General features: G+C 43.7%; 3 protein-coding genes across 6 annotated transcripts; 2 read left to right on the plus strand and 1 right to left on the minus strand.

Annotated features, from left to right (window-relative positions):
- Nucleotides 1-19: 19 nt before the first annotated feature.
- LOC122616439 (AP2-associated protein kinase 1) lies at nt 20-3680 on the plus strand. 2 transcript variants are annotated; one of them, XM_043791891.1, is made up of 5 exons: nt 20-233; nt 345-479; nt 1919-2337; nt 2409-2580; nt 3097-3680. In XM_043791891.1, exons 1-5 carry the CDS (start codon nt 116-118, stop codon nt 3498-3500), a joined length of 1248 nt encoding a protein of 415 aa, XP_043647826.1. In that variant the 5' UTR covers nt 20-115; the 3' UTR covers nt 3501-3680. The 2 variants fall into 2 exon arrangements, with proteins under 2 accessions (XP_043647826.1, XP_043647827.1); XM_043791892.1 differs by lacking the exons at nt 1919-2337; nt 2409-2580; nt 3097-3680 and adding exons at nt 707-1267; nt 1329-1828.
- A 3850-nt stretch (nt 3681-7530) lies between these two features.
- Nucleotides 7531-19937, plus strand: LOC122616434 (transcription elongation regulator 1). Of its 3 annotated transcripts, none has more exons than XM_043791882.1 (5): nt 7531-7666; nt 9600-9655; nt 18247-18452; nt 18839-19130; nt 19432-19937. In XM_043791882.1, the coding sequence occupies exons 2-5, from the start codon at nt 9653-9655 to the stop codon at nt 19828-19830; spliced, it is 900 nt and encodes a 299-aa protein (XP_043647817.1). In that variant the 5' UTR covers nt 7531-7666; nt 9600-9652; the 3' UTR covers nt 19831-19937. The 3 variants fall into 3 exon arrangements, with proteins under 3 accessions (XP_043647817.1, XP_043647818.1, XP_043647819.1); XM_043791883.1 differs by lacking the exon at nt 7531-7666 and adding an exon at nt 7742-7760; XM_043791884.1 differs by lacking the exon at nt 7531-7666 and adding an exon at nt 9466-9484.
- Nucleotides 19938-21197: 1260 nt separating this feature from the next.
- Nucleotides 21198-22251, minus strand: LOC122617584 (cuticle protein 7). The gene is made up of 2 exons (XM_043793500.1): nt 22105-22251; nt 21198-21777 (listed from the first exon to the last, which is right to left on the minus strand). The coding sequence occupies exons 1-2, from the start codon at nt 22249-22251 to the stop codon at nt 21493-21495; spliced, it is 432 nt and encodes a 143-aa protein (XP_043649435.1). The 3' UTR covers nt 21198-21492.
- Nucleotides 22252-23331: the final 1080 nt, after the last annotated feature.

Below are 23331 nucleotides of genomic sequence, written 5' to 3' on the forward strand. Positions count from 1 at the left end.
CGCTGTTTACGAACGACAATAAACGGAGACCAAAACAATTACGGAGGACAGGCACAAAGCAGACGTGAGAAATCTGTGAAAATTTTTATAAATCGCGTGTGTGGGCGCTTCAAAAATGGTGCTGCGGTCGGGGATCATAATTCCGTTTCAGTTTCGCGACACGAAAAAGCTGCTGATGATCGGGGTGCCCGAGGAGAACCGCAACCTAAACATATGGGACCTGAAGAACGTGGGTAAGCAGCGGTGTGGATGGGCAGGGGGTGGAGGTGGTGGCCAAAAACACGGAGCCCCCAAGCGATTAGGTTGCCAAGCACGAAATAAACCTAACAAATCCCACCCCACAGTGCGCGCCGCCTTCGGGATCTACAACTTCGAGTTCCGGAACAAGAAGATCGGCTTCAACATCCCGGACGAGCTGCTGCTGCACTATCTGGCCCAGAGGCACGATCTCACCAACTTCGTTATAGAGATCAGTCAAGGTAAATAGCGTTTAAGTTACGGCTAAGCCGCGTTTCAATTAGCGTTTAAGCGTTCGAGTGACTGCGGGCAACCCAAAGTCGCGGAGTCGCGGTGACGCGGAGTTTCGGAGTCCGGTCTTGTTTGTAGATCAGTTGTGTTTATGTAGACGCTGCGTGCGCTTCGCTTGTAAGTCTCTGCGATTGCCATCTGTAATAAAACCCAAATTGTAAAATGCTCCCTCTTGCAGCTCTGGACGATGGCCACGCCAAGGAGCTGCTCTCCTACGAGCCCTCCTGCTCGATGGCGGTCCTGAAGCACCACGCCCATCAGCACCAGCACCACGTGCCACTGCCGCAGCGTTCCAATGAAAGCGCCTCGCACCACGCCCACGAATATGTGCCTGGCTCCCAGCCCTCCTCTCCGGCCCTAGGGATGAGCTCCGAGGCTGTGGATTCGCCACTGGACCAGCAGGGCAACAACTCGGTGTCGGAACCCACGGACAATTCCCACAAACTTCGCCTGGGACAGGCTTACTCGGAACGGACGCCAGAATCGATGACCCAAGCTATTGATCCGATGGATATAATACCCAAGTCGGAGTCCGAATCGGAGGTGGAGCGTCTGCAGCGGGCCTCTAGATTCCTGGCGCGCCAGGAACAGCACCAAGCCCAGCAGCAACAGCATCAGCAACAGCTGCTGCCGGGTCAGCAGATCTTCCCCAGCTACACGCATCCTTTGCCGCCAATGAATGCACCAAATGCCTCCCAACAGTCGCCTTACACGCCGGGTTTGATGAGTCGCTTTAGAAGTGAGAGAAGTCCTTGCACCAGTCTGAAATCCGAACTTAATCCTTTAAAATTCTCTTCAAGAACGCGGCGAACGCATGTCCAAGGACCAAAAAGAGCTGTACGTAAAGTTTTTCGAGGACAATCCCTGCATGCTCTCAAACCATCGTCGGCACGATGGCCTCACCGAACCCCTGTGGGCCAAACTGGCCCACATGCTGAATAGTGTTCCCCAAGGAGCCGTCAAGAACGTGGAGGACTGGAAGCAAACCTTCGACGCCTGGCGGTACCGCATCTTCATGTACACACGCTACAACTCCAAGCTGAGCATGTCGGAAACGACCGATCCGAAGAACTTCAAACCCCTGACAGCTACCGACCAGAAGGCGTATGCCATGTGGACCAGCCACAAGCACATAGCGCCGCAGGACTACGAAAAGATGGACATGTTCGTGCCGTTGGACGAAGCCAGCACGGCAACAAACAGCTACGACTACTAGACCGGGATCAAAGTGCAAAAATGAAACTGTTAATGTGTACTTTAACTAGTGCTAAGAAATACAATACTTTTTAAGATAAAGAAACCTCGTTTTTTATGTTGAATTAGATTAGATATTTTATGTAATTCAAAATTATTTTGCCTACTTACTAAATTCCATACTTATTTATTCCAGTCTACGATGTCGCCCTGGACAACTATGTGCTGAATCGCCAGTGCAGCTGTGCGAACCAGAAAATGCTCAACGATTCGCCAACGCCCGAGGAGCCCACCAATTTGTGCCAGCCCAGCACTGTGCTGGAGGCCGCACCCACTCCGCTCATGGCTCTGCCACCCTGCGAGGACGAGGATCAGGAGCCTGAGCACGAGGAGAGCATGAAGTACCGCATCGATAAGGCCAGCAGTGGAGCTGCCTCCGCGGAGCTGGGCATGCCCGCCTACGAGGCCTGCTCGCCCAAGATGGACTACGATACGCAGGACGAGTTGCCGGACTCGCCGCACTCGCAGCCGCTACCACCACCGCCTTTCCCTTTGCCCGCGGCCCTGCCGCTGCCTCACCAACATCTGCAACAGCAGCAGCTGCAGCAACACGAGGTGGGTTTGTCCATTTCTGGCACATGTGACGATTTTGTGTTATAAATTTTGGACCTGCCGTATTATTTCAGGAGCGCATCCAGCAAGAGTACATAATCCAGCAGCAGCAGCAGCATCAACACCTGCAGCAGCAACAACATCACCTGGCTCTCCTACAGCAGCAGCAGGAGCAACAGCAACAGATTCAGCAGCAGCAGGGTGTTAATATGGCCATGGGCACTACTACGACAAACAACATTCGACGTAAGTTACTCTCTTTGAAAAAGTACACCCAAACAAACTAAAGAAAACACTATAATGGCAAGCCCCTTTGAATCTAATTTTAAACATCAATTAAATTTATGAGATGTACATATATTACTCTTGTGGTGATATAAACATTTTACTACGCCGATCAGGTCTTGGAAATGTTTTTAGTTCGTCCGAACTAGCTAAACACATTCCAGATATTATCTTTAGATGACTTCACCCTCCTGTATACTTCTTCCATTTATTGCCATTTATTGTTGTGGCATTGTTCCGACGAATTGCCAGAAAGATTCAAATTGTATTTTAACAAAATAATGGCGGTTTTCCATTAAGGCTCCAATCGCGATGTCCATAAACAAAGCGGCAACAGATTGAGAGCATTCCAATATGATCAGGTGCATATTATTTGCATTAATTTGACCGTAAATACATGTATTTGAAAGTTTAAATAATAATTTTGCTGATTGCGGAACAATGGTGTTAATGAGTGCAACTGTTTCTCGTCCGCAGAGCGCAAGGAACGCATGTCCAAGCGGCAGAAGGAGCTGTACGTGCACTTCCTGCAGCAGCACCAGTTCATCAACGACCACCGTCGCAACGATCCCGTGCTGGACCCCTACTGGCTGAAGCTGGCCAACCTGCTGAACGCCGTGCCCCAGGGCGCCGTGAAGCACGTGACCGAGTGGAAGCAGACCTTCGACAACTGGCGATACCGCATCTTCCTCTACGCGCGCTACAACTCCAAGCTGCAGGACGAGGAGGCCCAGAATCCACGCAACTTCAAACCGCTGACCCGGACGGACAAGCAGGCCTACATCATGTGGATACGGAACCCGGACACCGCGCCGCCCGACCTGGACAAGATGCGCAACGTCTTCTGCAACCTGGAAGAGACGGCGGTGCAGCAGGAGTAGTTGGCCATTCGTCGTAGCTGTAACATTTCAAATCTTCTTTGTCACCTTTTCAATGGTTTTTTTTATCGTGTTAGTCGTGCGTATGTGTGTCGCTGTTTTTCCTGTTTTGGGAATGCATTTTCCTTTTAGTTTGTTGTCATTGTTATGCCTTTTTGAATATTAAACATGTGTTTTTTTGAATGAATCGCTCATTTTAGTCGCAAAACATGCGCGCCTACTATATTTACACTCTGGCCAAGCAGGTCGTTTGCCCCAGCTGCTGTTTTGCATATGCTGTGGCCACAATGAACCCTAATGCTGAACAGGTTATGGAAGCAATAACAATAAGTGCGTGGATTTGCTCAGCTCAGCGCGCAGTTCTGGCAAGGATATCGAATTCGACCACGACGTCTTGGCCTTGAAGGCGTTGATCTGAGTGGCTCCATGACAAACTCCTTTCAGAACCAGCTCCACTCGTATGGCTCCGTATCTCCATCTAGACATCCACGCCCACGTCCATTTCGTCTACCGGCGCTGATTAATTTGCTGCCCGCGGCGGTACAGCATCCATCCAGCGGGGCCTGTTGTACTTGTCGCTAATCCGCGGCCATTAATTATTCGTTCAATCATGTTCGATACGCCCGATGCCGCCGTTCAATCGACACTTGGCAGCTTGGTGGGGATTATTTTTATTGTCAAATCCCGATAATAATTCCTTCTTTTGCCAATCTGCGAATTAGTTCCAGTGTTTCTTGAACCTGAACCTGAAATGCCAACGGAAACTGAAAAAGGGAGCTCCAGCGATTAGCATATTGTTAATTAAAAAGAAATTGTTTCGGTTCGGTTTGGTTCGGCATTGGTATTCGTACTGGGTTTATTCTTCTGATTAAATGGCAATTTATCATAAATTATTACACTTAATTGTGTGCAATTGCAAAGTGCAAGTGCTGCGGGACCATTAGAAATCTTGTTTTATGGCCGGCAGAAATGTGTTACATAAACAACTAACTTAAATGAGCGTATCAGCTCGGGCGACATTACAAATGACTGGTAATCGCGGGGTTTCCCCTCCCAGAGACCCTCCATCGCCTTTTGTCCTCTGTCTGTTATCTGCGCGGCTGCCAATTGCCAATCCTAATAAAGATAAATGAACCCGCACTCATTCCAACCGATCCACTTCGATCCGCGCCGTTCCGAAGGCATTGAGTTGGGTTATTGGCTGTGACTTTTGCGGCCGATTGCCCCCGAATCGGAGCTGGGTTCTGCCATATGGGTACATGTGAAATAAAGTATGTATTTTTCTATAACAACTCCATGGATTATATGATTTTCGATAGTAATATTCTTTCATTATATCTCTCACCACATAACTCTTATATATTTGTGTACGATAGATATAGTTGTATCCAATATCCAATAGTATTTATTTCCAGTGCTGTTTATATCTGCCGCGTCAGTCAGGCGTTCAATATCAATATTTCAGCATTCAGCGTTTGCATTCGAGAATTCGTGGGTTGACATCTAGGTGGCATTCGTTAGATGTGCCCGGGTATGAATTATGACAGGTGGGGGAAAACAATGCGAAGCCTGATGGCTGGTGGCTGGTGGCTCATGTTTAATTCATCTGTAACTGCATATGGGGCACAGGGTAACCGGGTAGCTGTTCCCAGATCGGCGGTCGATAGTCGTTGACAGATTAATTCGAAGTTGCGAGTCCAGAAACCAGAAATGTGAGCCGTGTCGCTAGAACTGGGTGGAGTTGGGCAGGGCCAGCACATAGCGATAAGGCTTCGTTTCCTAACCCAGTTTCCGCCGACTAATCCACTCCACTCCAATCCCAATCCCAATCCAATCCCGCAAAGCTATTGGAAAATTACCATGTATCAACCGTTCGCTTGCAATGGTAATTTATCAAAATTAAAATTATCGCATCAGATTAGTGCGCCTAGCAAAATTCTCCCACACTCTCACCACAAAAAATTAAATACTTGCAAAAGACCAGCAGCAGTTAAGTCCCGAAAATACAGCCAACAAAAACTGAAACTTCATCAGATCAATCATAAAGACATAAAAAATGCTGTAAAAACGATAAAAACACCATAAAAGCGATAATAATCTTTTGAAAGACCTGTTTTGCCCAGCAATGATCAGCGCAGACCAAAGACAGTTCCACAGCCCAACAACCACCATCACCTTTACTAAAGCTGTCATACAGTGAGGGAAATGAATAAACAAACTATAATACAGCATACATTTATATTTAGCATAAATAAGGTTTTCGAAATGGTGCGGAAAACATATCACATATATAGATAAGTTATCGTAACCCCCTGAAGAATTTAATCCCATTAAGAGCGCCTAATTTTTGTCTGTGCACTTTACCATATCACACCGAAGGCGACTTGTCAGACCAAAGTGATCTTAACAGACATTTCTGTTGATTTACTATTCGAACTTAAGCACACAGACACACATATAATTGGAAAAACTTGTGTATGCTAATCGATAGGCAAACTGATTGATATGGCTTTTTAATTGCATTTACAATTTACAATTTAATTGACCTGAACTATCTTGCCGCAAAAGCCAGAGCCGAATTTGCAGTCTCCCAGAATCACTTTGCATCATTTTATGTCTTAATGAGGAAACCGATCCTCCATTAAGCGAAACATTGTGAACCCATAAAATGAAATGAAATTAAATAAATGCGAACACAGCCGTATTTTGCATTGACATAAGGCGACCGATAATTATTCGAAGTGTTGTCTGGGGCTCATTAACTTGGCCAGTCAATAAAATTAAACTCGGCTGACATCCAATCAAATTGATGGGGACAACCACTTCGTGGTGGGGGCTTTCAAGTGTTTAATGAAAGAAATTAAAATACGCCAGCCTTCAGCACATGCGTAAAGAGCTCAGCCGCCTCCGACTATATATCATGCTGTATCCAATTTCAATGTCGCTCACGTAATCGCTCTCTGTAGTGTCACACTCCGTTGTGGTTCAGTGTGTGTTATCAGCAGGTGATTTGTTGAAGGAGGTCATGGATGCCCCCACACAAGTAGGCCTACAAATAGGTAAAGTCGCTTCCAAAGTCGAGAGTGTACAGAGTTCCTAAGGAATTTAATGCACTTTCAAATCACAATGACAATATCATCATCTTTAATGTGCCCATAAAAATCATTTTGATTTTACCACTTTGACAAAAATAAATGTATTGTATTTTTAATTGTAATTAAATTAAACATTCAGAATTCGTAAACAAATCAAGTCGGTCTGATGAATGAAATTAGCATTACTAAATGCATTAAATATTTCTAAGTTAAACAAGTCATTAATAATTTATTGATGATGTATTACGAACAGCAAAATATTTGTTCAGCTGAATTACAAGCGAGCTGTTCGGTCATTGAAATAAAAAACGGAAGCGAAATAAATTAGCCGGCTTTATTTATTGGCATATGTCGGAATATTTAATTATGCTCCCGTCAAAATCAGAAATACATTGGCGTTAAACATATTATTTCAAGCCCACACCAACGTTAATAGTTAACACCGTTCTCAAAAGTAATTCTAGTTTAAGAAAATATTTGCCTAGATGAATTGCGAAATCATGAGTCCGTCCAGATACCATTCATAGCTAATTTAATGCGCTTATGGCTAAAGCAGAGTCGAGTCACATATCTATTTGTTCTTAAAAGTTGAAAGCTTAAAAGTAGTAGTTACAATTAAGCGATTGAATTTATTTATTTTTGTATCCCCAGCTTGGCAACATGTTTCAAGAATTTAATACCGGAAACGGCCCTAGCAACATGTTGCCTGGGCCACATATGAAAATGAAAACTGGCTGGCAAAAACGAAAAGGCAAAAAGCGTTGAAAAACACGCCTGAAAATAGAAAACAAAGCGAAAAGCAGCCGAGTTGGAGTTCGGGCTCGGCTTAGCGAGTTCGGGCCTGGCTCGAAGCCGTCTGGCTGATTCGCAAACCAGATGATGACCAGCGGAGGCCGACAAATCGGGAGACGGAGACTTTGTGCTGATGCTACCACATTCGCTGCTTTCAGTGTGGCCCGTGTCTTCAATGAGTTTTGTCATGCTTTAGCGCAGAAACAGCGGTTCGATATCGAGATACCCACAGCAGATAAACAGTATAATATACTATATCCTTCAGATACCAGCAGCGGCAAAGTATGTGCAGTGTCATCTGATGAATGCTAAATATAAACGTGTGTTGTGAAATTCTGACCAAGTGCAAGAAGCCAAGATACAAAGAAACGTAAAAGTAAAAATAAACATAAACATAAAAGGATCGTTAAAATCAGCGACAGAAACAAAAGACTCAGGCAACGAACTTGCGTGCTGCAATGCAGACAATTTATAGCCTGCAGGCTGCGCAGCTGCTGTCGCAGGCGTGTTAAATTTATGCAAATAAATAAATCAATTCCACAAAGATAAATAAAATTGAAGGCGTTCCGCCGTTTTGCACGCACCAAACACTTTAAGGCATTTGTCAAAATAGCCAAAAAAAAACAAGAAAATATGCAAAAGCAATCTAAAGAAAAATCTGTTTCCCGAGCCTGCCATAAATTAAACCTCGCCCATGACTTTTCTCCCAAGCCAAACTCAATAAACTAAATAAAATAAAGTAAAATAAAAGGAAGGGAAAAAGTTAAAAACGCTTTTGGCCTCTTTAAATGCAGCAACTTGAAAATGAGTTTTGAACAGGCAGCAAATTATTATTGTTATTATCACGGGCAGCCAACTGACATTTAGTTTTGCTTTATCCCCGTATAGTTTTTGCGTTTAATGTGCCGGAAATGTTTTCTGCTTTTCTCAGACTCCGCGGCGGATAATTGTGGGTACTTGAAGTTGGGTGTTGCCAATGATTATAAAACCTTGTTAATTTGCGCAAATTGGTTTTGCATTTTTCAAGACCAGACGTAGCATCTTCCCCGACAAGTTTGTCGGCTCTATAAAAGTTAAATGCTTAATTTATGCACATATCACGGTTCCTTAAATTGGCCGCAGAGCAAATAACTAAGGTCACCTGATCGGTGGGCTCATTACAGCTCGGAACGGGTTTTGGGCCAGCCAGAGATTCTACCGTACCGCTGAGCTGGTGGCCTCCAGTGCCTCCAGTTTTGACGCCTAAAATCTTGGAGTCCGTCTAAACATAGTCACGTTTCCACTGTTAGCCGTGACATGGGCCGGCGTTTGTTTTTGGCCGGACAGTGCATACTGGCACGCCTTCTTCCTCGGATATTTACGATCGCAAATAGCTGGGACTTGGACGGCACTTAAAATGCGTGGCATGTGGCTCGTATTCGGGCAAACTTTGCGACACTTTGCGGCCAAAAAGGCTGAGAGCCGCCACCACGCCAAGCCAAAGGCAATTGAAAATTAAACGTACCTAAGATTTTCAAGAAAATGGTAAATGGTCATTTGGTCATTTGAATTGGTTCCAACGCTTACGCATGCGCCACGAATCGTGCTCTACTCCCCCTCGGATTGAAACACATACCCTCTTATCAGGGCGGCCATGTGTGGAACGAATCTCGATTTCAATCTCGATCTCGATCTCCGCCAGAAAGCCAAATGTTGCCACGGACACTGGTAATTGAGACGCCAAAAGTCAGCGTCATCGCGAACACAATCACCGCCAAAAGTAACCGCTCACTAGGGTCCAACTAAGTGTGGCGATTGCGTAATGAGCGCGGCCCATTCCATTTGATATTTACCTTAAATCTGATTTGATATTGTCCCACACGGCATTCGATATGCCAGACTCGTCTACAATTACTATATACCCGGGTGTATATAGGCAACAGTCGACTGTCGGTAATGGAGGTGACTTCTGATTTCTGATTTCTGATTTCTCATTTCTGACTGAGGCTGACCAGTTGATCGCTTTAAATTAATAACAAATCTGCTTGTGGAGGACGGTGGAGCAACTTTCCGTGCTCAAAAGGCTATGCAAAAACTTCAAGTGCAACTCCAGTGATTGTAGTAAAAATCGAACAAATTGGATTTTCTATATATTATACATAAAATGCAACATATTTTTTGGTGTAGTGAAAACCTAGAGATATACCCTTCAGTAATTCAACTAATATATTTGCAGCTAAGCGACTTAGAAGTTTCGGGTTTCATTTGACCATACACAATCGACACAAAATGGTAAGTACCAGTACTCTCATGCATTGTTAATTTTAAGGCGATTTCCGCTGCGTAATTGGGTTTAAACACGTGCATCTCGCCATTCGATCGACTCGTGTTGTTTTGGGGGTAATCAATGCAGGTATTTATGCATTTCTCGACTTCTGTGTTTGCTCTCACATAATTTTTGGAATAATTAAGCCGCGAGCACGATCGCCCAACGAAATTGACACACACTCTCAGCAACTGCATAAATTTCGCATCAACGCATGAGCATTCCGATCCCAGGCATTCGTGTCATTGGACCTTACCTTATGAGATGGGAAATATAAATATATTTAATTCGAGTATAAAAATGCTCGGGTTATTTTTAAGAAGAAATAAGAGTGCAGCACGAACATTCCTTTAACATAAGTAAGCAATGATGAAATGTTTCGGGTTTATGAATACATCGAAACTTCCTTCAGGTATGTAGGAAATTATATATTTCCGAGAACATAGAACTTTAAAACTTGTGACAGCGTTTTGTTCAATATGAAATCATAATTCCCATAATCTTGGCTGCAGCCTCAAGGGCAAAAAGCTCAAAAACCACTCTTTCTGCACACAGCAATTGCAGTTGACAAAGGCATTGACCCACAATGGGCCATGTGAGTGCGGTTGAATGTCGATTCGAGTGATTCTTATTCACTTCGTACCCGTACGCATTGTTTTGTGGCAAGTTTGTTTTGGGACTCATGTTTGCACGCTTATTAAGCAGCGAGCTGATGTCTCACCGGAAATGAAAACGCTCTGCGCTGCTCAGAGTGAAATCAGCGTCATTAATTGTCAAAATACGTCGGGCAAAAACAATATTTGTGCAACATCATTTAAGTAATTAACGTGTTCGATTATTTTTATAATTCTGTTTTTGGCAATTTGCCACAGACAAAGAGCCCGCAGCCGAGCATAATTATATTAATATGCAATTTGTTAATTTAAATGACTTCCTCAAGCGAAATGGAGATGCGTTCACAGCTGTTGCGCTATCTTGGAATTATAATTTAAATATTATATTACTATCTCTTTCGACACTCGTTCGGACTGGGCTGGCTATCAGTCAGCTAGCATTTTACATTGTGATTCAGATTATGGGTTGTGGGATTGACAAATCATACAGCATGCACGCCCTAATGCTGATTTTATGCAGCATGCAAACAAAGCACAAATTATACAAATTATCGGCCGATTTCGGTTTGTTTACAAAACAATCAAATGCTACTTTGGCCACGCTTCGAAATCATTTTCAACGCTAACGGTAGCACATTGACCTCCTGAACACACAACTCACCCATTGTTTTGACCACCGGGCCATTGTTTGGGCTGGAATTGATTTAACTCAGTTCGGATTCGATTCGTTTCGATTTATTTATTTTTCCATTTTCACAACATTCCTGGCCAAAAGTTCAAGACACTTAACCGCCTGACAGGCATTAACTTTTGGGTTCGTAACCGTTGATTAGGCGTCTGACTTGCTGTTGCGTTGAGATTTATGATTAGCGCCCAGCTTAGTCCGACTTAAAATCGAGAAAACCAAAAAAAAAAAAGGAAAAAACGAGACGCATTAAGTGCCCTACTCAAAATGCAAGTTATTACGTCTCGAAGGTTTTTGTTCGGTCTTTACGAGTTTTTCCATTTTTCTTTGCGAAACCCAACCGCCCATAATGCCAGAAATTCAATGAGCTCCTGCTATCGCGATGAAGTCAATCAGCTGGCCAGCGAAAAAGCCAGAAAAGCCGAACTGCCAAAAATGTGGTGCCCTCGAGCATTCCCTGGGACATATTTACGATGATGCAGATCTCTGGCCCACAAAATCTGGCAGCCACTTCGGAATGTCCAAAATGAATGACTTGGCCAGACTTGGGCAGATCTCCCAGTGATACCATTGTCCAAATGGGCAATACCTTTGGGTTGAACGAACTTTAGCATTCTCTGCTCCGATATGAAGTTACAAATGGTCTCACAAGTGTGCCAAATAAGATTGATCATATTACCATAACTAATTTTATTCCTTAACCAAACTTTTAATGGTCCAATACAGAGAACACATTGCATTTGAAGTATTACCAGCTAAAATAAATTCTCAAATTAAAAATCCAATTAAAATTTTTATGACACGGATCATTGACATACCTCCTTGAAAATCTTCGAATCTAGTTCAGAAGCCAAGTCTATCCGAGTATCAAATGTATTGCGCAAATTTCGAGATTCAGCTTCTGTAAATGCTTCTCGAGTCACCTATCGAGTTTATTTGCGATCAAAGTACGAGTATTTAATTTGCCCATTTTTCGTGTTAATTAAAAGCCGACCACGCCCCTTGCATGTTGGGTGAAATCAGCATCAGCAAATACAGCATCTCAGTACTGAACGTGGAAAAAGGTCAAGTTTGCTGTGCTCCGTCAGTTTGGCTGGGAAGAAATCCGATGGAGAACAATGCCCGTTGTGCAAATAGAATCCACCTACGCACCATGGTCAGGCTTGAAGTTGAAGAGAAAAACAAGAAATTTACTTATGAAAAGAACTGAAATTTCATTAACCCCATTGAGCAGGTTCAAAATGCGCAATTTGGCAGCGTAATTGAAATCAACATGATGTCTACTTATTTATTAATATTTTTTCCGTTCGCGCGGCTGATTGACTCCCACGTCTGGTTTGCTTAAAAATTTTGGTTATGCGATTTGCCAATCATTTTTTTGGCCATCGATTATTGTTTATTATTCTTTTGTTATGGATATGGACTTGACTTGGGCTGAACTTCTCTGAAATCTGATGCCTGAAATAGCATGGGAACATTGTGGCAATTAATCAAAGTGCATAATCATCTTGCTTTTATTGCCGTCTATTTGTCTGCCTGGGAAAGTATGCAAATTAAGAGATTTCACTAATGCGAAATATTTGTTTTTGGCATGGGAAACTTAATTTTAGAAGGGAGAGAAAGCTGCGCAGATATTCTCTTGCATATCTCAAATCTGTCGATTCCTAAGCGCTCTTCAAACCACTTCAAAATCACTTAGCCTCTTCATTTTGTAAACCGATACTAGACATTCTATATTTCGAAACCAGAAACACTCGGCGAAGGAGCCTCAAAATCCGATCGATAATGCGTCTGGCAGGCACCTTCACCGAAACCAAGACAAATCGCTGCCAATCACCCATCATAACTCAAGACACATCTGCCACCGAACAGACAGATCAAAAAGCTCGTGTGCCGATCTCCTAGCACAAGGTTATGGCGAAATATCGGCAGAGTTGAGCAGAGAAAATAAATAATTTACTATTAAATATTTTTATATTATATGGTTAATATTCAATAAATAACTTATTTATTATAGGGGTACTAAAAGGCATATGAAAACTCAAACAATAGTGCCTGAAAGTGGCTCAAAAGTCTATATGTAATGTTAATCAAGTTAAAATGTGATAACTTAAAGTATCTTTTAAAGTAAAATCAAATCAGAATAAAAGAAAGACCCCGTTAAAAGAAGACAAGCTAACAGTAGTAAGTATTTTCTCGCTGTGCACACTTCAGACTGATGAGGAAGCTTGAATCGAATATTGTTTTCGGTACTTCACCTCCATTTGCCTTTTGCACACCCGGTACATTGTGAATGCTGTGTAGCAATGCACTGAAAACCGAATCTAATGGCAGCCAGACAAAATAACAAAATAAGTCGAACAAATGCTTATAAGCTGGCAGAAACATACAAATGGAAACGAGTTTGGGTGCTTGTGACAAACGAGCGCAGCCAAAAAGTAAAACGAAACTCTAACCACGAAATAATGATTTGGCGTCAAAGAGCCATGTTCAAATTTAACGCTACCTAGCCTCCTAAATGCGCTTTTCGGCTCTTTTGGGGGGTTTCAGAGGGCTGCTATTCGTTCTGCGATTTATCAAGGTTACTTTGCTTAATTGATGGATGGTTAGGCACTGCCATTGCACTGAACAAGCGACAATTTGCCGGGCCTTGAACCTCCACTCCACTCGCCCCTCCTCTCCAATCCACTCGTACAAGACAATCCAATCCGAGCTGATGAAGATGGATTTGTATCTGGAAGAACGACAAGTCGACAACTTCAACTAGAACTGAAACTGAATCTCATTCCGAACCTGAATCGGAGGCTAGGCCCGTGCTTAATATGCAAATGAGAGCGCGTTGTAAAAAATGCTGGGGCTAATTACGTGACACGCTTCGGCTGTTCGACATCGGGCAGATGAAGTCATTCTTAAGTCCTCTATTTATGATTCTCGACTTGGAGTGAAGGTCACTTGGACGCTCGGCTACTTGGCCACTTGGCCACTTGGCTACTTAAGCACTTGGCCACCGTAGTTGGAGCCAGTTCAGTGATCTGCCGGATGTCTTCTCTCGTTCTGCACCAGAAGCCATTAAGATGTAAATTTAATGATCACCTACGGCGCGGTATCTGGCAGCCAGATTTATGGATGATATTTTCACGCCAACGGCGGGTGGATAACACCCACCTCGCCCCGATTGATAAAGTACTATAACTGATCTCATCTGGCATTTCCAGTTTGTTGGGAATAATAGTAGTACTAAGTGCTTTTAGCGGATGTTACTTACTCGCTATGACTAAGCCAAGTTTATGCTTGGAAAACCCTACACGAGGAGTAGCTATTGTGGGGATCAACCAGTCTAGCAAATGTTGTATTTCAAGGCATTTAATTATACATACGTCTTAAAGAAGAATAAGATCTCATAGACTAAGCTCCTAAGAGAAAAGGATGTTACTTTATGGACGTGACTAGGCAAAGTTTATGCTTTGAAAATCCAGCAGAATCTGTTAATTTGGCATACATATAAGTTAGTAACAAGGAAGTAAAACGAAAAATGCCTTTTTGTACAGTCGTAAACGTTTTGTTTGTTTCATTATGTAAAGCGGCTATTTCGCTCCACTCCATGGCACCATCATTTTGTAATAAATTATCATCTTATTTCGTTAATCGACTTCCAATCGTGATCGCTTGATTATCTTCTCATGACCTTTTCAAAATCTGAATAACAGGCCGAAGAGCATAATTGATTGTGTGACTTGATAGCATTGCCATAACTGGAGTAATCCGCTCAAGATCTCTTTTCTTCGAAGACAGTTCATTGTGTGCCACCCATCGCCTTGTGAATATTTTCAATTCACTTTGATTGATGAATGATCTTTGTTTTCGCATCTCTCCTTCGCTTTCATTAATCGGACTTCGGTAATTGCGCATGTACAGTCGCTATATCATTGACTTACTTTCATCACCCACTCTTGACACGATTTCCAAGCTTAGGGAATAACCATTTATCATTATTGTTTTCGGGGCTTTCGCCTCACGCCCGCATTGCAAAAAGTGCAATTCACAAATGGTAACTGGAAAACATATGGCCCGTATTCATAATTAAACTGCAATGTTTTGGCCCGCACGAACCACTAACACTGGAAAACCAGGCATATCTAACCACTCATGAGGGGTACCCCCATAAGCCAATATGAATTATTTCAATTAGGGCGTTTTAAAAATGATTATGGCATACTTATTATCGAATTACAATTTGAACGCGCCAATTGCAAGCGTTAAACTTTGTTTCGCCTTTTCGATAATGTTGTGTAATAAAAGAGATTTACAATAACTATAAAAAACCGAGATCTCGAACGATTTATCTAGTGCAGCCGAATAAGCCACAGTCAGCTGGCTAAGGAGGCTTTTCTTTTATTTTGGCCACATTAAATTAAATTCAAGCTTGACCCAAAAAAACATAAGCACGAGCTGCCTTTTTTTGTTTTGGCTGCACAAATTTCGCAAAATATTTTGTCTAAGCACTTAATTTCAGGCTGGAACAAAGCGCGCTGCACACCAAACATAACTGCAGCCCAAGTCAGCATGATAATAAATGATTATTTTCGGTCTAAACTGCGTTAATCAAAGATAATGATAATGCGGTGCAGTGCCGGCCGTGTGGAGCGGCGTTTACTTAGCCTTTATTGATTGTTTTTAATTAGTGAGCAGAACCTCGGTACGCCCGCGGGCGGCTGCTGCTCATTACCATTACGAGTGCGATTACCAGATCAAGATCGCTTTGGATCGCAGAGGAGTGCCCGGTATTCGTAAATTCGTAAAACGGAGTTACGACCCAAAGGAGAGTCCCCATTACGGGGTTCATTCAACCGACTGCGCAGTTGCGAGCCATTAAGTGGCCAAGAACAAGACCGAGAACAGCCAGCCAAAATCTCAGATCTCGATGGTGTTTGGTGTTTTTGCCATCCACCAACTGCGATCCACTCAAGTTCAGGGTCAGCGCTATTTTGTCTGTCGGAAGTGACACTGCCGGCAGGGCGCCCATTGTTACACAAATCCGAGTTTATGGCTTCTCATGCCGCCTAATAACAGGTCTTGTCAAACTGGAGCCATTAAAAGGTTTTCAAAACGGAGCAAAACGTGTTGAGATCTGGCTGAATCGAAATAGTTGTCCGCGCCGCTTTGATTTCTGTCTCGGAACTATGCCTTTGAACACCATGATGGGGCAGGCACCGAATAGAAACAAAAGAGTCGTAAATGTCGCGAGATACATGTTTTATAAGGATAAGCAGTACTCTATTAGTGGGGACTTAGTGTGAGCTAATACTCTTAAGTATTAGCATAAATGGGAGTCAGAGTGCATTTAATACCAGTTCGCATACAAATCGGAGTTTGCAATGGAAAGTGTTCGACAGTAGCAATCTAACATCTTCTTATATAAACGCGATAGCCGTAATTTGCTTTCGGGACTCGTTTCGCTTCACCTTATTTTTATGACAACCTCCACCATTGATTTAGGATAGCAGGCAAAAACTTGGCATGTACGGAGCAGCTATCGTTAATGCTGGCCTTGATTTCTGCGTGTTTTTATGATTGCACAAAAGCGATGACAGCGCCGATCGGCGGACAGGTATTGCTGCAACCGGCGGCGGCGGCGGCTCATGCCAATATGCATTGTGCATAGCAAATAAGTGCTTGTCAATGCAAAATTGTCAATCAATTAGCCAAAACGGGGGATAGCCGAGCCCGCCGACAGCTTAACCGCCGCCTCTTCGGGGCAAGTGTGGTACATAATTGCTGGAATTAGCCACCTCACGATCCCGCATTGGGGTTATGTTGTTGTCAAACGTGCAATTTATGGACCAGCGATTGCACCCCGAAGAATTGCTCAATAGGTCGAACTGTCACTCTGATGTTATGACATCTCGCAGTTTGTTGATTTAAAATTAAAGTAATAAATGATGCAATTGGTAAGATTAATAATAAACACATCGGAAATTGTGGTTTAAAATAGTGCACTTTAACATAAAACCAGTTTACTAAGAACTACGAGCCACTCTATTGTGGCTGTGTACTTTTCCAATTAGCTCACAATTAATCAATTGTATTGTCAATCATGGGAAAAAGCTAAAAAACCGAAATAGATCGATTGGTAGTCGCGACAAGAATCGCAGCCCCTCAAATTGGTCAATAAAAGCGAAGTGCGCGTTGTCCTGAGCCGAGCCATATGGTATCCATACATCAGCGTTATCGAATCCATTTTTGGCGTTTACTGTGCTGACAAATTTGTAGCCAGATGCCTATCCTCCCAGCCGGGCCATAACTCCATGCCGTGAGGTAACTAATGACCAAACTTGGCCTCAAAGGTTTAGCCCCATATTATATTGCCGGCATGGCTTCGGATTTGGTTTGGGATTGGGATTGAGGTTGGGGTTGGGGTTGGGTGCGTTCGGCGGCTGTCTTGAGCTGGAGCACACACTTCCTCGAGGCTCATTAGTTAGGCAAACACTCGGCAATCAATGCGAAAGGCTGGGGGAAAACAGATCTAACCATAAATAATGCCGCATTCTGCAGCGTTGTGCATTGTAATCGATTTGAGAATCGCATAAAAAGTGTCAAGCGACAGAGGGAATGAGTGGAAAAAACTTGAACTGAATGTAATTAATCAACAATAAATCTATTATTTGAGCGGGTAATTCAATTAACCCAACAAACAGTCGTCATACATATTTATGGGTAACTGCGATTCATAGGCCAAACATGTGAGCAAAGTGCAAGGCAATCAGCAAACAATAAAGTAAGTAATTTCTTTGAATATTCGATCACCTTTTTTGTCAAACAAAAACTCAAGCACCTGCAGCAATTTAACACTTGACATTGTTTTATTAACAAGAGAAGTGGCGGCGAGGGGCATTTTCTTTATGTAATTATTGTTATTACATTCGAGTTATACACACTCGATTTCGATTTCGATTTGAGTTCAAGTGCGAACTGTTTGTTTTGCCTCAAATTGAAATTGATTTGGCTGAGTCTGTGTCCAATTTGCCATGCGACTAAATAAAGCGATTTTAATTGATCATCGATTCGAGGTTGCGTTGCGATGATAAGGCAAAGCAGGTTTTATGACATTTGTTTTGAATCTCGAATCGGTTAATCTCGATCAGGTCGGTTCTAACTGATATCAGGCGCGGAATCGTGTACCAATTTGCCAAACACAACAATGCAAAGCACTTTCTGGCGAGGATTCCCACACTCATCCGAACCCAAACTCGTTTTCCAGCTCACTCCTTGCCTGCTGCTAGTCGCCACAGTCGCCAGCTTCAGCCTCCCGACGCTGGCCATTCGGGTGGACTGGGGCACCAACACAGGACCGATAGCACCACCTCCGCCGCGCACCACGCCGCAGCCACCGAGGAAGCCATACCGGGATCCAGCGCCCGTCTGGGAGGACCAGAGCGATGACGTACCCAACCCCAATCCCTATGTGTAAGTGCAAACGGGTTTCGCAGAGATCAATAACCAGTAAAACTAGCTGCAAGGGTCAATCTGCCATTTTGTATGAATTGTTTATATAAATAAATTGAATTCCTGGTATTTTCGGATTTTCGCTTTCGGCCAGATGTAGAGAAAATAAATTGGCATCGGTGATATTATATTACACTTGAATATTTATAGGACTATCATACACCTTGCATTATTAATAGATTTGAGTTGCAAGATTTCCCAACTGCAATAAATAACCGTTTTTAACAGGCCTTTTATGCAAATCATCACAAGTCATTTTAATGCTTTTGAGCAAAACAATTATAAACAACATTTATTACTTAAATGATAATTAACAAATATTAAATATTACTATTTATTTAACTCAGCTTCGTATTGCCACCGCCTTCGAGACCAAGAACATGGGCGATTCCCGCCGGACCCTATGCGCCGCCCAACTACAACAACCTGCCGCCCAAGGGCAACAACTACGGCCAGCTGGCCAGCAACAACTACAGCGGAGGAGTGACCTCCGTGCCGGGACTGGCCGCCCAGTACGTGCCCGGAGTGGGCATCCAGTATACGGCTATTGTGCCCGACAAGCTGCAGGGCAAATACAACGCGAAGACGAAGAAGTACAAGGCCTACGAGAAGGCCAAGTACGCGTACCCCTGGAACTATGTAAGGCAATACGAGAGTCGCAAGCGATATCTGCGCTATTGAGCAGCCGATACCCGATATGCATTTAGAACTACCTATATATAATTGTACAAGAGATTAAAGCCAGACACCTCAGACACGAACCCCGCTTTTGACACTGTAAATTGCAATGCCTTTCAGCCCGATCCAGTCAAACACCCCCGCATCGCAAACATGCCGCTCACTATCCCTTTCACAATCATCTTGCCCCATCCACATCCACATCCACGTCCACATCCACATTCATGTCCATGTCATAATCGCATGCATCATCTCGTTGCAGTTGCAGCAGTTGCCGGTGGAGGAGAAGGCCTTGGAATGGCAGGCGGAGCTCGAGAAGCGGCTCGATGAGGAGCAGGCGCAGTCGCGGTCTCAGGCTCTCAGTTCCTCCACGACAAGCACCACTTCCAGCACCTCAACAGCCACCATCACCACCACTACCACCACCACCACACCGGCACCACTTCCATCTGCAGACAGCACCACAACTGCCGCATCGTCGACAACATCTACGAGCACGCAGCAGCCCACAACAATTGCCAATTACAAGCTGGCACACGAGAAGAGCGCCCATCTGAAGAAACACAACAAGCAGAAGAAGCTCCTCCAGCTGCACATGGAGCAGGAGAAGAAGGCGCTGAAGAAGCTGCAGCAGGAGCAAAACTCGTTGCAGACCAGTTGAGCGGGCGCCATCGACGGCTAGCTGCTGAAAAACAAGCAAACATTTAAGCGAACATTACCTTTAAGACTTGCCCACAATGTTGTAAATAACTATTAATAAAATTAAACATCCCATAATAAAACGAAATCGAAATTAAGAAACTTGGAACTTCATATGGGCAGCTATGTAGGACATAGTAATTGAAATTAACCATTTTACGAAGAATCAAAAGACTTAGAGAACGAACTTTAAGTGGGAAATTGTGTTAGATTGAGAAGACTAATAAAAGTAATTACTGGCGGGCAAAAACTGAACATAAAAGTAAAGTAAGCCACATGATCGAAATTAAATATTGAGTAACTAGCTCGAGATGGACAATCAAAAGACTAATTGCAATTAATGAATTAGCAAACAGCTGTGCACATAAAAAAAATATTGTTTTCAAAAATCAAAAGACTTAGGCGACGAACTTGACACTAATAAAACTATTTGGCAACCCAACCGTCGGTAAATAAAACTCTAAGTGAGAGTTAGTTAAACAAACGTCATTATGCAACGCCGCAAACAAAAGACTTAGGCGACGAACTTGACAGATGCATGTGAGATAACTTGGGGAAATGTGGCTGCGCAAGATGAGAGGTGAAAAGTTAAAGGGAGACATTCGAGAGCGTAATCCCGCTTACCCGCGGAGGATGGCGCCTAAATTGCCTTTTAATTGCTCCCAGGGGTCAGCAAAAAGGGCAAGCCGGACAAGGTGAGCTGTCAAACGGATTAACGGACCCACCACTGATTGGAGCTTTCTTGAACGACTTTTTGTAGCCGCAGGCACTCAAAACTGGGCACAAAAAGCAGTGCCAACAAAACATACGGCAATTAGCCGTTGCAATTAGCGGTGTCGCTGAACGGCGGCGGCTTCTGGGCCATCATTTAAGCTGATCAGTGATCACAGAGCGGCGTCTTAAGACCCTGACCACGGGACGTCAGCGGCAGCAATGGAAACAATATAATTAGCTCGTAATGCTAACAAAAATACAATCATTCTTCTGCTGCAGCCCAAAATATTTGATTTATGCCTGGCTCCCGACTTTGTATAGGTGTCGTTAACCCAGTTTCGGTTTGACGACGGGTTTAGTCAACCATATATAGAGACGGTTAATTTATTATAATTAAGCATGAAATTCATATTTGGCTGCTTGAGAAGTGAGCTAACATCGGTAGTAGCTAATTCGCTAAGTGTTTAATTTAATGCCGTTTTTTCGTTGGCTCAAACAATTACTCAAGCTAAAAGACCTCAAGATTGGTTTGTAGATAATAGCGATGCTAAGGGTAGCCATAAATTTCTTTGAACAAAAGCAGCTCAACGATAACAAGCGAAATTCGTTTGCATCTAGTTGTTTGTTTGTCAACGACAACAAAAGGGAAATAATTTTATTCATTCATTCCGCTTGGCTTGAATTATCGCCCCAAAATATTTACATTTTAAGTTTAATAAAATTGTTCGCTTACATTTTATGGGCCCCTCCCGAAATCAATTTAAATTTCAAATACGAAATTCACTTAACAAGTCAGCGAAGTCATTGAAAGACAATTAAACATTTTGCAATTTACGGCTGCGTAAGGCAAGACAAATAATTCGCTTGTCGCTTGTTACTTTTACGGGCCGGTTTCACGCCGCTGGACGCCTTAAATCACAAAAGCCACAGGCTCGGCGATTGCCAGAGCCCGGATCGGTTGCCTGCTCCGGAATTCCAGCGCCTGGTGCACCCGACTGTTCCCGGTTCGCTGCTCAACCACGGCCTTGAATCCCCGGTTGGCTCCCCGCACCTCGTAGTGCACACTGCGAACGTGTCCACTGGGCTCCAGGTGGGCATACGACCCGGAGACGTAGTCCCCATGGCGCTGCTCTCGGTGCAGGATGTGCACCCGACTGGCCACGTCGGAGATGTGGTACTGATGCGAGTAGTGCAGCTGGAAAGAGGATAGAAACATTATTATTCGCCTATTTGTGTCTCTTAAAAGTTGAACGATATTTCTAGCACAGAAAATAATATTTGCCGTGCTTATTAGGATATTTAACAGATCTGATGAGGTGGTAGACAAACACACACTCCAATGCAAACTAGTGCAAATAAATCAAGTACACTGAAAAGGTGCAAATCAGTGGTAGAAGAAACTTATTTTGGGCTAAGCCAACCAATAAAAAAGCGAGAATATTTGAATTACTGTATTAATTTAATATCATCAAGCTTTTATTAAACTCCATTCGCGTTGTTGTGAAACAGATGCCAGACTCACCCTTTCCTCGTCATGATTTTTGCCGTAATCGCTGTAAAACTCGATGTACCCAGCCGGTCCACGCTGCGTATGCGCAATCTGCAGCAGCCAGAGGACCACGAAGCCCAAACCCCATCCATATGCCATGCTGACCGGACACGTGGGCATGAGCTGCTGCCGAAATTAATTTGATTAGAAACATAACGAAGTGGCCGAGAAGAGTGGGCGCCCGGGTGCTGACCGGAGATTGGCCCCGGAGGAGTGGTCGGGGTGAAAATCATTTGCACTTTGCTGTTACGGCAGCAGTTGAAAGCTCGGAGCAGCCACTTCCTAGCGGCTGGAGCGATGCTGATTACATAGTCACGTTGTTAACTACATCTTCACGGTGCACAGCAGCCAAAAACGCTGGTGTGGATTGGACGCTGGACTGGTGGACTGCTGGACTGTTGGACTGGTGGTGCATGCCACAAGTTGGGCAATCAAGGCGAATCAAAGACCAGCATCTTTCACACTTCGTTAGGGGCCAGCGACTTAGTCAAGGCAATTTAGTGTCAAAAAGCGAGCAGTCGATAAAGACAAAGGCATTGCCGAACCAACGGCAATATGCACATTATGGATCTTGGCGATCTCCGACGGTTGGCTAACATGCCCTAACGTGACTGGCCGCCCGATTGGATTGCTCTGACCCAGAGCTGGCACCTGGACCCTTTTTGTGCCCCAATCCACCCCGGTCCATGGGCTTGGCCATGTCTTCGAGGAGATTGCCGTTTATGAGCCGCGAGTGGCAACTTTCTTTCTCTTGCATCATGATGCTTAACTGTTTTTCCTTTTTGCCTGTTTGCGGCACGTTTCACTGGCAATGCAAAGATTTGAACAGCAGGTGACGCCATAGTCATCGCCATCGCCATCGCCATCGCCTCTGCCCAGTTTTGTTCCTGGTCTTCCCACTCGGATGCTCGGTTCATAAAAACCAATGCCCTTTTCATTGGTTACAGCTGTAATTGCCTCGGGGTCTTTGTGAAAGGCTGCCAAGCCATTGCCGCCAATCACCGGCAAAAAATGATACCCAAAAGTTCCAAGAAGAATGTTTTCAGTTCCCTTACAATAGTAGTACAACCATGATTGAAAATAGTACTTGAAAACATAATGGGACTTTCATGAATGATGCGTAAAATAAGTCTTTTTTATGATTAACGCATTATCACTTTACTAAATACTCAGCATAAATATCTGCCTCCGTTTTGTATG

The sequence above is a fragment of the Drosophila teissieri genome, chromosome 3L, assembly GCF_016746235.2.
Source record: "Drosophila teissieri strain GT53w chromosome 3L, Prin_Dtei_1.1, whole genome shotgun sequence".
Classification (NCBI taxonomy): Eukaryota; Metazoa; Arthropoda; class Insecta; order Diptera; family Drosophilidae; genus Drosophila; species Drosophila teissieri.

Bases quoted from the DNA above. Each gene is read 5' to 3' on its own strand.
- LOC122616434 (XM_043791882.1), top strand. The intron at 18,453-18,838 runs GTAAGTGCAAAC...TATTTAACTCAG, and splicing joins CCCAACCCCAATCCCTATGT to CTTCGTATTGCCACCGCCTT. The intron at 19,131-19,431 runs GTAAGGCAATAC...ATCTCGTTGCAG, and splicing joins ACGCGTACCCCTGGAACTAT to TTGCAGCAGTTGCCGGTGGA.
- LOC122616439 (XM_043791891.1), top strand. From the start codon at position 116: ATGGTGCTGCGGTCGGGGATCATAATTCCGTTTCAGTTTCGCGACACG. The intron at 234-344 runs GTAAGCAGCGGT...CCCACCCCACAG, and splicing joins ATGGGACCTGAAGAACGTGG to TGCGCGCCGCCTTCGGGATC. The intron at 2,581-3,096 runs GTAAGTTACTCT...TCTCGTCCGCAG, and splicing joins TACGACAAACAACATTCGAC to AGCGCAAGGAACGCATGTCC.
- LOC122617584 (XM_043793500.1), bottom strand. From the start codon at position 22,251: ATGCCCACGTGTCCGGTCAGCATGGCATATGGATGGGGTTTGGGCTTC. The intron at 21,778-22,104 runs GTGAGTCTGGCA...TCCTCTTTCCAG, and splicing joins AAAATCATGACGAGGAAAGG to CTGCACTACTCGCATCAGTA.